This window comes from Trachinotus anak, unplaced genomic scaffold, assembly GCF_046630095.1.
Source record: "Trachinotus anak isolate AG129_WGS33_773 ecotype Australia unplaced genomic scaffold, CSIRO_AGI_Tana_v1 ptg000012l, whole genome shotgun sequence".
Classification (NCBI taxonomy): domain Eukaryota; kingdom Metazoa; phylum Chordata; class Actinopteri; order Carangiformes; family Carangidae; genus Trachinotus; species Trachinotus anak.
The window spans coordinates 6078817-6092035 of record NW_027273863.1 but is presented as its reverse complement, the minus strand read 5'-3'; the positions used below and the strand labels follow the sequence as shown (position 1 = coordinate 6092035).

Below are 13219 nucleotides of genomic sequence, written 5' to 3'. Positions count from 1 at the left end.
TTTTATCTGTTTATTTTCCCTGTAAACAAGTGAGTCTCATAATACCTGCTGCCAGCAATTATTGGAGATTATAGCTGTGCGTGCGTGTCTAGGTGTGCTTGCGCTCGCGTAGGTGTTTCAGTGCGTTCGCTCACTCCTCTGTTGAGGTGTGTGTGTCTGTGTGTGAGTGAAAAAGAAAGTGATAGTGAGGTCAGAGTTGGACGAGCCGAGGCAGTGGTAGATTTAGTGGGAGTGAGATATTTTGTAGACAACAAATACCTAGAGGGAGAGAGGCTGACTGAGGTGACCAAGTCATAGAGAGGAGGGGGATCTTCAGACTTAGAGCACTGAAGTTTTATATTGAAGATACACAACACGGCAAAAACATTTTGTTGTGTTAATTACAGATTAGACCATGCATTATTATGCTAACACGCTAAGCTAAGATGGTAAACATCGAAATGTTACCTGTGGAACTTTTGACGACTGTATTGCACTGTGGTGCAGTTTTTCTGTGAGTGGGTCCCATAGACTGTAAATAAAGGTGGACGTATCCTCCGTGACATCACCCATAGGTTTCTGAAGAGCGGTTTTGCAGCTCAGAGCGTGGGTTGCTCCACGGTTTCAGGGCACGCCCGTCTGTGGCAAGGATACACACCCTTCGTTATGCTCAACTTAAACTTTAATAAAATTGACACAGGTGACTTATACACAATTTCACTACAGTTCCCACGAAGGGGGAAATTTGCTTTAGACACCGTTTTTTTGCCAGGCTGTAAATATGTTTATTTCTGCTGTAAAGTTGAGCAATTTAACATGAGAGTCTATGGGGATTGACTCACTTTTGGAACCAGAACTGCAGTTTTTGGCACTTCTGTGTTGGCTTCATTTTTCAGCTCTAGAGGTTGCTGCTCTGTGGTGTTTTGTTTGTCTTGTGCATGCACACACACACACACACACACACACACACACACACATATCAGCCAATGCTTTGACACTATTTCACTGACCTTCAGTTGGTGCTGATGCTACAAGGTATGCAGCGATGCTCTAGCAAAAGAAGGGAAGAAGACTGTCAGCTGGTAAGCACAGATGTAAGCAATGCAGGATTCAAACTACAAAAACTGGCTTTGTAAATATTGTATGAGGAAGGAAGTACATCTAACCTGCCTATTAGATCTCAAGGATACACACAATGTGTTCTGCACAGAAAAACTGGATGTAAACATACATTTAATTTGATTATAGGAAAACTGCACAGGGCTTCTTTAAACCTGGAGTTTTTTGGCCAGCAACTGGGAACACAGCACTGACATGTCTTCAGATTTTAAGTTTATACAGTGAACTTGTTAGTAAGAAGTGACAGTTTAGTCATTTGGAGTCGTGTTTTGGCCATCTGGCACCTGTCAGGTAAATGCAGTCTTCACTCCCTTTTAGCTCTGTGTATTTTTGTGTCTACAGTGATCTCTACCAGCTCCAGAGGGAAACATCTGGCTCTTCAGCTCCACTATGGTCACCAACTGCCTGTTCACTTTGTTTGTCTGCAGTTTGATTTGTTGAGAGGTGGGTTTTTAGAGGTTTTTTTTTTTTTGCCTAAAACACCCACTTGTGTGGCCGTAAACAACGCTGAGAGAGCAGTGAGAGTGACTGTAAATCCCTGGCTGCAGGAATTTTCTCCCATTCAGCCACAAGAGCATTAGTGAGGTCTGGCACTGATGTTGGCTGATAAGGCCTGGCTCACAGTCGGCATTCGAGTTCATGCCAAAGCTGTTGGAAGAGGCTGAACTCAGGCTGGGCCCTGTGCAGCCCAGTCGAGTTCTTCCACAAGAAACCTCAAAAATCACTCCTTCAATGAGCTTTGTGCAGAGAAGCCTTTGAAAGTTGAAACCAAGTGGTTGCTTTTGGGTCCAAAAGCAGTGGCCTAATGCACACTATGATGACATCCAAGTCCTACAGCACACACAATACATGTCCACTACTTATGGCCATACAGTGCAGTGTGTATATATGATAATGAATTTGTTCATCATCTCATTTAGTTGGTACCTTTGCTCATTATCCTGACCTATTGTAGGCTTAGAAAAAAAAAATTGAGCAGACTGTGTGTGTGTTTCTGTGTGTGTGTGTGTGTGTTTCTGTGTGTGTGTGTGTGTGTGTTGCTACGTGTGAGTGTGTGTGCGTGGCCAAAGCATGGAAAGTCAAGAGGAGGAGGGGATAAAGGGGAGGAACGCAGGTGTGTGCCCTCTCTTTCTCCTCTTTCTACAGCACATCAGCTGATGGTGAGCGGAGGGCTTTTCCCTGGAGTGGGTCACTCTTCACAGTAAGTGAGGCACATACGTTTAACATCCTCTTTATATTTCCCTGTGGCTCTGCCTGCGTTTCAGACCCCTGTGCTTGCTTTTAGGTTTTACCTTCAGTCCACACCTGGGTCAAAGATTTACAGCACAAAATTCTTGGCTTCTGTTTTAAGCCGCTTTGGATATGATGCCTTTATTGTGTTTCTCTGTTATGATGAAATTAGTGTTTTTCAGTGGATTCTCTTTATTGAGCCACTGTAACAGAAATCTTTGTATTATAATGCACTTATTCATTTTGATGTTTGTCATTTGTCTTTTGATAAGGATGCTCTGGCACATGTAAATGTAATTAAGTGATTATGATGTGACTGGTCATCTGGTGATATAATTTGCCTGACACTGATATTTGCTTGAGGAAGAATCAGTGCTGACTTGAAGCCTCGCCAGTAAGGGCTGAGGCAGCTCTGATTCCAGTTTCTGTTTTTTCTGTTTGTTTTCAATGATCTTCATTTTCCCTATCTTTGCCAAACATTGCATTATGCGTCATGCATTATTGTGTAGTTGAGCTGCCTATTTAGTTTTAGAAAAGGACAATAAAAAAAACAATTGCATGTGTGAGTACTGTTAAACTGTTAAGATCTTCATGGAATTTATTTTTCTGCTTGGATTTTAAACTGTTTTATGAATAAAATATTTGTTGTTGAAAGGCTAATATTGACTGCTCCATAAAGAGATCATGTCTTGTGGCTGTTAATCCAGGCACAGACCTACACATCACTGACAGTTTGAAGGAACATTAAGACCCCCATTGATGAGCATGTGCTCACATTTAGACGAGGTAAGATGATTAGATTTGTTACTTTGTAACACTTTGGGAGTAGCATATGATCCAATTATTTATGATAATAATAATAATAATCAAATAATTATATCTAAATGTGTTGACAACATAATGTATGTGTCATTGTCACATTTAGTTACAAAGTAACTCACGACTCATGTCTCCTCCAAAACACAGCATTGACGTTCAAACAAACCCAAGTTACTGCAAACAAATGCTCACCCACTCAGCAGGACCAAAGACTCCCTGTACTTTGGGGTCATTTTTCTAATGCTAAGCACATTGATTGACAGCAGGTTGTCAAGCCATTATCCAGACAAAGCCCTTGGCCCTGCCGCTGATACTTAACATGATTTTTTTTGTCTTTTGGAGGCTCTCGCACCCACACGGCTCTTTCCCTGCATCCCGCCTATTGTTTGGGTAAAACCAATCACCCTCAGTCAGAGCCGGAGCAAGTGCCCTCCACCTGTAGCCTACATGTTGTATTTCAAGAACATACAGAGATCTGGGAGTTTACTTCACAAAATTACACATATGCAATTGTATTTGCAATTGTAGGCTTAGACAAAAAAGACAGGGTGGTGCACCTTGTGTTTGGCAGCCTGAAAGCAATCTATCTGACTAGGGCCTGAGAATCTACAACCATGCTAGCATCTCTGTGCGGCTAAAAGCTAACATGCCCGCACTGTATGTAAGCAGGTCTTGCTACTAATTTTAGGGGAAACAAATACAAACTTCTTGAATGTTAGCTACCCCACCCTCAAAGCTCTACTCCATTTAAACCAAAATAAACATACGCTAACATTTGCTAATTAGCACTCAGCAGGACAGCTGAGGCTAATGGGAATTAGTAGAACTTGACAATTTTGACCTGATGGTGGCAAAAGCAATTACAAGGATCACCAAAGTCATTAGACTTCACCTTTGAGTAACCATGAATGTGTCCATGCAATCCTCCAGCCGTCCTTTAGGCTGCAGGTTGAGACATTTCAGCCTGGATGAAAGTGGTGGACCTACCAACATTGCCAACACAAATTGCTGGTACTGCTAAGAACCGAGGTTGGAGAAGTGTTGAACCACCACAAACTACCATGATGATGGATAGATAGCATGAGAGATACATTCATAGATTAGTTATGTGTTTTGATGATGATGATGATGGTGGTGGTGATGACGATGGGGGGCACTGGCACTGATTAACATTATTTTTTATAACCTTTATGGAAGCATCTACCTGCCTTATGTTTCTCCACACATTATTTTTCCTTTAATTTGTCATGTTTGTATTTCCAGATTAAGCTATGCGATAAATCCCTCTTTTTTTCCCTTCTGCTTTCTGTTTCTGAAAACCACAGCCTGGATATATTGATTATCATGCTACACATGTATTCAAATCCATATTGCATCCGAGGACTGAGAGTGGTTGGATTGAAAATAGCACAGAGCGAGTCTCAACTTCTAAATAAGTAAATCAGTTCAGCTGGAGGTCAATGTGTCTAAAATTAAACACAATTAGTTTAGCCTTGTGTTGCTCATTTCATATCTCTGTACTTCCATCACTTCTTTGTTTTTGGATGTCTTTTTTCATCTGTCATGTTACATTTTTCCCTTTTAGGCTTTTTCCACTACTTATGCTCTTCACTCCTCTCCCAGCTGCTGTTGTACTAATAAAACTAGAGTGACAGGAAGCTCTGTTGTCAGCATGCAGTGTTACAATGTGTGAGGTAAAATTTAGTAAGGCTGGAAGCAGGCTGGTAATTTGTTATTTCCCCTTGAATAAATGATTTTGCCTCACAATCATACAAGGCATGTCTTCAGCATAGACAATTATTTAGTGACTGTCTATGCTACAAGGCGGGTTAGTTGGTGTCTTTCTGCTCTGCATGTACAGCGCACATTATCATCCACCCCCATAGATAAAATCTGGACAGGGATGTTAAGTAGATTGATTGAGATACTGCATGAAAAGGACAGACGGATGAAGGAATCAACAAACACTTGTTCATTTGTTCATCCATCTGTCCCTCACACGCAGTTTCTTGGATGGAAATTGGACAGATTTTGACAAAAGTGGCAGTAATGGTGCAATCCACCACTACATTCTAACACTTTAATGTCATAATTAATGGTTAGGGCTGTAAAACTGTTTTCATAAAAATTATTATTACTATTGCACTATACTGAATGATGCTGTTGTAACTTTGAGCATCTCTTCTCTAAAAGCGGGACCAGAAAAACTGTGTAATAGGCGACTGCATAGAAAGTTATGATACATCATCATACAATTTGAGGCTTAGCATTATAACCTTTATGATCCTTATGATCCTTTGATGCTATTTATTTTCTGCACTTCTTCTGCAATAACTATACAGTGTGTTTAAATTCTGTAATTATCTCTCTACATCCAGCAACTGAATCCAGATCGCCTACCTAAACACAAGAGATTCACGTGGAGAACGATGCATGCATGTAATTCAGCTTAATTTTACCTCATTGATTTCAGCCTCACTGTTTACTGTTCACTCTCATTGCACTTTGCCAGAGCTGTATTAAGTTACTGCTGATGCAGACAGAGCATTTTACTGCTCATCTGCATTTAAAGCAGTCAGCTAGCTTGACATGTGCCCCAGGTGGCCAGTAGTGGCTTTTGCTGTAAAGCAACCATCTCAGAAAACATGATTAATTGTTTCTTTCACAATGTGACAACAATGAGATTGAGTGTAGAGCAATATTACTCTCCGCCTGTGCAGAGCACAGATTCGGTTAGCTTAGCTTAGCATAAAGACTAGAAGCTGAAGGGAACAGCCAGGCTCTGTCCAGAGTTCATAAATAAACCAAGTGACGCCTCTAAAGCTCCTTAAGCCCACTGGTTAACACATTATATGTGTGTAATAAATAAACAACTAAAAATGTCAATGATGATTTGTGGTTTAATGTGCTGTAATTTTTTATTTATTTATTTATTTTTTGACAAATTACAGTTTATCAATCTGTCCAGCAGATTTAAAGCAGGCTGACATTTACTGTAGGATTGGTGAGCACAGGTGCAGGCAAGGTGACGACAAGCTTCAGTGATTCTGTGTACAATCACTGATCCCAGCTGTATTGTTAACTAAGAAATATTGGTGATGCTGTATTTAATAAATTCACACTGGCTATTAGTGTCTGCTTCCTGTCTTTATGTTAAGCTAGGCTCACTCCAGCTGCAGACTTCATGCACACACAGTAGTTTAACATCAATTTTCTCATGTAACTCTTGCAAAAAAAAACAAAAAATAATAATAAGTCTAAATAACCCTTCCTTTAATGATTTGTAGTAGCTCTAACTTCACTATGACACACTCATATCTAGCTACAGTCTTAGCTCATATGATAAGTTATGAGGTTTAACAAAATGTGTCAGTGTAAAAACCGGATAATGGATGTGAGTCTAGACATTTTAAATGCCTCCATGTCTTGGTAGACAACTCCCAGGGCGTGTTAAAGAGCCTTTATTTTAATCCCTCTTCAGAGGTTTGTGATTTGTTTTCCTTAATCATGTTCCAGTGGGATGCAGGAGAGAGCAGCTGAATCGATCCATGAAGCCATCAGAAATTCAGTGGTATATTCCTGTTTGTGCATTTGGGGCTGAAGGATGAAAGCAAATGTTGGACTTTTTTCACAGACATTGAAATAAATTCAATTATCCTGAAAACCCTCCCAAATGTCAGTGCGTAGGTGGCTGTGTCATCTCTTTAACAGCAAATAAGAGGCTTGTTTACGTATGAGGATAAGTGGTTTGTTTACTTGCGGGGCTCTGGTCAACTGCCTGCTTTTTACCAAAGACTGCACTTTTTTTTCCTCTGTACAACTAGTCTGTGTTGTTTACCCCCCTGGGGATTGGGAGCAAACAAGCTCCCTTCCTGTCTGTGTGATGCATCTGTCTGTGTCATGTGCTCGCCAAGGAGAGTCGTCTTGTTTGTGTCGTGATACAGTTCATTTGCTGATGTCACCAAGTGTTCATTGCTTAAGTCTCCTGAGAGAGAAGAATTGGGGGGGGTGCGTCTCGTCCTCATCAGGCTTGTCAGTCACAGGAACGGCCTGGTGAGCTCTGAATTGCAGGTGATTCAGGAATCACTGAGCAGCAACTATTATAAACATGAATAATACATGAGAGATGGTTGAGTATTAAAATGAGTTTGCAGAATTATCATCACTCTGCGAATCTCTCTATATATTCTCATTTTGTCTGCCTTGCTCTCACAGTTTCTCTTCACCTATAAATATCTGTCTATTATTCCTTTGCTTTTTCATCATCTCTCTGCTGCTACTGTCTCATCCCATTTCTTTCTTGCATTCTCTCCTTGCAGCCCCTATATGACCCTCTGTGCATATACTCCTCTCATCTGACCTTTCCCTTTTTGCACATAGTCCTATTTTGTAGAATTACTTCAATCCGTATGCACTGTGTTCCCCCCTTTTCTTCCATCTGCTCAACTGTTCTCAGTCTCTTTTATCCCTTTATTCCTATCAGAGCTGCTACAGCCTCATCTTCACCATGCCTGCCATAGTCAACCTCCTCTTCAACGTCATCTCCACCAACACCACCATCTCCTTTACTGTGGTGCTTCCCATGGTCAGCCTGGTTTCTCTTCTGGTGGGGGTCGGGGGTCACCTCCTGCTCTGGTTGGTGCTGGCAAGGAACCCCCGCAGTCGCTCCAAGCCGAGCTCCATCCTGCTCCTCAACCTCAGCCTGGCAGACCTGGGCGCCCTCTTCACTCTACCCTGTGTGCTTCTGAGTGCTACTTTCCAGAACTGGCAGCTCGGAGGTGGCACCTGTGTCCTTCTGGGCTTCATGACTTCATTGACAGTGGGAGTGGAAATCTTCAGCCTGGCAGCGTTGTCCGTGCTGAGGTATCGTATTGTTGCACCACGGATGAGGCTGCCTGCTAGCCTGACACACGTGTGAGTATTAGCAGAATATATAATTTGTTAAAGTTTGGGAAGATAAAACTGGTGCACGAAATCTCTACTGACCCACAGCTGAAAATAGTCCTTAACCAAAGCACTAGTGATGTTAAAGATGTATGTCCTTTGTATGAATGATTTGGCTTAGCGCTAAATGCTATAGACTAGTTAGGAAGTCAGAAAGAACTGGGAGACTGAATAGCACTTTGTCAGTATTGGTCTTTTCAAGGAATTTGTCACAATAAGAAACATGTAGAAGAGCTCCAGCCCTGTACTTTAAAACTGTTGCAATCAATATTTTCCTGTCAACAATGGATGAAATGACTGTGTCTAAGATGAAAGGTGTCACTTGTGATGAACCAACAGTGTGTTATCATCCACCTCAGTTTCCCTCAGCTCTGCAGAGTTTTCGAGTGTCTTTGAGCAACAACAAAACAGCTCTGATGAAACCACTGTTCACTGTAAGCTGGTGAACATAGTGGAGCATGTAGTAGCTAAAGATGTTGTATAATGTATGCATCATGACTTACATGAAAACTTGAACCTTCAAGAACCTTGAAGACGCATATCAGACAGACCCATGAAATAGAAAAGGCAGATACAGACTTGCTTCGCAACAACTTGAGAACAACATATGGGATAAATCGAAGGAGCAAATTAGTCGAATTCCCTGCCTTTGACATGATACAACAAACTCCTCAAGACATTATGCATGTTATTCTGGAGGGTACAGCTCCTTTGGAAATCAAGGGTGTGTTGCACCATCTTGTTCAGTCAGGAGTGATGGATCTGGACTCTGTGAATTCAGCTATTTTGGGTTTCCCTTATTCCCCTCTGGATGTGAGAGATAGGCCATCCCCAATTTCACAGAGTACATTAATGTCAAGTGATGGTAAATTAAAACAGTCGTCTGGGCAAATGCTTGTCCTGCTAAGGATATTGCCATTTGTTTTGGGGAGCTTGGAGGACAATCCATATGTGCATCTAATAAATGAGCTAATAGAGATTGTGCAGATAGTGTTTGCTCCTGTTCTTACCATTACAATTGTTTGTAGATTGAAGTCACTGATTGAAATTCATATGAAGCATTGGAAGGAGCTTTTCCCAGAATGCAATATTACACCTAAACAGCATTATATGATACATTTGCCATCACAAATTAAATCACTGGGTCCAATGGTTAGACATATGTGTATGCGTTTTGAATCTAAACATTGCCTCTTTAAACAATGGGCTTCGAAAGTCAATTTTAAAAATATTTGCAAGTCTTTGATCAGTCAGAATCAAATGTATGAAAGCTGCCAAAATGTTGACCCTTCATCACACCCAATCTTTTCAAATGAAAGAGAGATGGGACCTGTATCTGAGATTCAAGACCTACAGTATTTACAAGGAAAACTGAGAGACTTCCTAGGTTATGATGAAGTAAACCATGCTGTGTCAGTCAAGTGGCTTATGATAAATGGCAATAAATACATAACACAGAAATCAATGATCCTTGCCAAAGTAATACATGGTAATATGCCAGAATTTGGACTGGTCAAAAACATATATCTTGTTGATTCTAAGCTTTATTGTTTAGAATACCAACCATTTCAAACTGTACACTTTGATAGAAATGTCATGGCATATCAAGTTGAGGTCCCACACCTTGCGCAGGCTACTGAAATAGTCGATGCTGAAAACCTGGTGGATTTTACCCCTTATTACACAACTAGCAGCAAAGGTCAAACTTTTGTACAGATAAAATACTATCTTGGGGATGTAATAGAACTGTGCAACAGTGAAAACTAACTCATTGTGTGTTCCCCAGATATGGTATGACCAGATTTTAAAATAGCCTTGTAATTTGACCTTGGGAGAACAAATTATGGAAAGTCTGTAGCAGATGAAAACATACAATACAGTGAATCTGAATGTACAATGATAAAGCATTTCTATTTGAAATTGTTTTAAATGTTACATGTTAAATGTTTACTAAATATCAAATGTCAATTTACACTTCTGTGTCAATGTACCAGTTTATAGATACTACACAACAATACTGTACATACTTCTATTGTTTCATTGACAATAAAACAATTGATTCCATCTGGCTGCTTGTTTTAAGTATGTAAAGAGATAAAATTATGTCAAAGTTATTATTTTTTAGTTATGCTTGAAATAAGAAATTATTACTTTGAAAAAGCTTGTAAGTTTTGATGACACAGCTTTGTAACTGTTGATATTATAGCTTCAAGCATGTACTTACTCAAAACAGGTCATAAAATCTCAGTAACAAGCTGTAATATCTTATTTAGATAATTAAGGCCAGAAACACTTAAAACAAGTGAAACAGTCATAAAAACTGCTTACTAAGAAGAACTATCTTATCGGACAAAAAATAAGCATATATCCCCTTGATCTAAGATATTTCTTCTTACTTAGATTTCACTTTTTGCAGTGTAATAAGATTATATTTTGGCTTAAAAATGAATTAATACAGATTTTAAAGTCACTGCAACCTTCATTTTTCTGTAATCTGTTCTGTAATGTACTGTAGCTGAAATTTTGTTTGTGGCATGTGTGGCTGGTGTTGTATGTTTTCAAATTGGCTTTAAAGTTTCTGTAACTGCACCAGATCACCAGCAGCACACACCAAAACAAATGTTTTCGTCACCACCCCTCACCCCCTTCCCTCCCTCCTCCCCTAACATTCTCAGTCAGCAAGGTGTTATGGAGCCAAGTGAAAGCAGCCACTAAACACACAACAAGAGGCAAAAGTGAATAAAATTACTCTGTGGACACAAAAGCCAAAAAAAAAAATCTAACCACAACCATTGCCCCACACCAGCAATACCGTGATATGCTCCTCAGCAATGCTCACAGCTAGTGACAGCAACCAATTAATAATATTGGTGACAGCAAGTCAGCTAAAGTTATCATGCTACTGTAGCCATTCACTAATGAAAACATACATTTAACATTATGTAGCATCATGTTACTTACACAAGGAGGTGAAGAAAACCTGTTCCTGTTCTGAGTCAAGCTGGATCCCAGCTTGACTCAGAACAGGATCATCCGGTAAAGCCAGAGCAGTATTGACTCTACACTTGGACCTTGAAAGAAATTCAGCCTTGGACTTTATCCGTGGTCACACAAATGACAATGATGGTAAAGACACTGACTGAGCTGGCAAAAACTTTAAAAAAACCTTCTGGATGTTTTGATCCACCACCAGCCAACCGGGATTTGAGCCAGCAGTCCATCAGTCGGTCTGAGCTCTGATGTCATATCTCTTTATCTGAGCCTTTTTAGACTAAAAAGTGGTTTCTTCACTGGAGGAAATTCTGGAAAGTGGTTCTCACCTGAATGAGGTGAATGCTGAATGCTGTCGCTTTGAAGGCTGCACACAGCACTGTGTCAGCTTGTGTGTGGGCAGTACCTGTGTGTTTAGGCCAGCAGTTTAACAGAAGGGACTCAAATGCACATACATCCCACATTTGCAGATCTGTTACCAAAACGGAGAACAGAGAAACTCAGATTGCAACACACACAGAGGGGGTGTGGCTTTGTTCTATGCTCAGGACACTGTCAGTCCACTACATCTTCACATAAAAATAGTTGTTTACTGCCATATTATTGTTTGAAATCTCATTTAATCTAATTTATAGAACATTCAAAGATGCTACAGACAGAAATGTGATTGTAAAATCTTGTTATGTTGGTGAAAACAAACGAGTAAAAATGTCTCAAACAGTCGCTTCAGTGATCTTCTCATCTAGTATGTTGTTAGCTTGCATTTTCCTATAGGGAACAATGAAGTTTGTTTTTTTAAAAATGTGAATAATACCAGAATAATTTGCTTAACTACAACCCAAAGGCAGGAAAGGGGGTTAATAAACATATGCCAACAAAAAATCATGAGTATTCTTATCTATCACAGATCAATGCAGAAATTATAGATCATTGTTGGAACTGTTATCTGATCCCATTAAATCAAACTATCATTTCTGTCATGTACGTGTATGTGTTCTTTTTTACCCATTTTTACCAGCACAGTTGTGATCCTACTGCACAATAAATAAACCTATGCTCTGTCTTCCTCTTCAACAGGTTATGCACTGTGGTGGCCATTTGGCTGGTCTCAGTAACCATGGCGTTACCCAAGGTTACCTACATCAACTTTGATGGAGGTTGCACGTGGTCAGTGGGTCGGGAAGAGTGGCTGTTCTTCCTGGTTCCTGCCTTCCTGTTTTATTACGTGGCGCCGCTCTTCTGTATCGCCATAAACTGTGGCCTCATCGTATCTCACCTCCACAGCTGCCGTGGCACCCTGGCAGCAGACCGGCGGAACAAGAAAGCTACAGCTCTGCTGATTGGTTCAACCGTGGTTTTTGCAGTTAGCTGGTTGCCTTATTATGCACTTGAATTTGTCAATGTTATGTCTCCTTTAGTTAGCTCTGCAGCTTCTCCTATTAGCAGATTTGGGCTTAAGTTCTCATCAACTTTGTCTCCATCACATGGGCCAAGTGAAGAATCAGAGGAAAGCGTTTCCCTTTTGTGGGAGGTGGCATCCTTGGTGGCCATCTTACTGGTGTGTTTGGCACCATGCTGGAACCCGCCACTGTACTTCCTGTTGTCACGTCCAGCAGTACGTCAGCTCCGCGCTCTACTGCCTTCATTCTTTAATAAGCACTTGGGAAAAAAACCTATTCAGCGCTGGCGTATTGCTCCTGCTGCTGCTCCTCCCCCACACCTGCCACACCCTCAGCCTCCTGCACACTCACTAACTCACCAAGCTCTCACACACAAACTTACTCAGTAAAGTTATTACACTCAGAGATATACTGCTGTATCCCATCATGCACCAGGGTGAGTTATAACAATGACAAACCCTTGGTTCACAGCTAAGCTCAGTCAGCTCAGGAGGAAAAAGGAGTAATCTTTCAGGAGTGGGGACAGGGACAGGTTTAAAGAGTCCAAGTACAGGTTTAGCAAGGCGGTGAGAGAAGCTAAACGACTGTACTCTGAGAAACTTCAGCTCCAGTTCTCAGCCAATGACTCTGCTTCTGTCTGGAAAGGGCTCAGAAAGATCACAAACTACAAACCTAAACCCCCCCACTCCATTAACGACTTCCGTCTGGCCAACGATCTGAATGAGTTCTACTGCCGC

General features: G+C 40.8%; 1 protein-coding gene across 1 annotated transcript; it reads left to right on the top strand.

Annotated features, from left to right (window-relative positions):
- The first annotated feature begins 7574 nt into the window (after positions 1–7574).
- LOC139629829 (putative neuropeptide Y receptor type 6) lies at positions 7575–12879 on the top strand. The gene is made up of 2 exons (XM_071492722.1): positions 7575–8061; positions 12160–12879. Exons 1-2 carry the CDS (start codon positions 7655–7657, stop codon positions 12869–12871), a joined length of 1119 nt encoding a protein of 372 aa, XP_071348823.1. The 5' UTR covers positions 7575–7654; the 3' UTR covers positions 12872–12879.
- Positions 12880–13219: the final 340 nt, after the last annotated feature.

Bases quoted from the DNA above. Each gene is read 5' to 3' on its own strand.
- LOC139629829 (XM_071492722.1), top strand. From the start codon at position 7,655: ATGCCTGCCATAGTCAACCTCCTCTTCAACGTCATCTCCACCAACACC. The intron at 8,062-12,159 runs GTGAGTATTAGC...CCTCTTCAACAG, and splicing joins CCTGCTAGCCTGACACACGT to GTTATGCACTGTGGTGGCCA.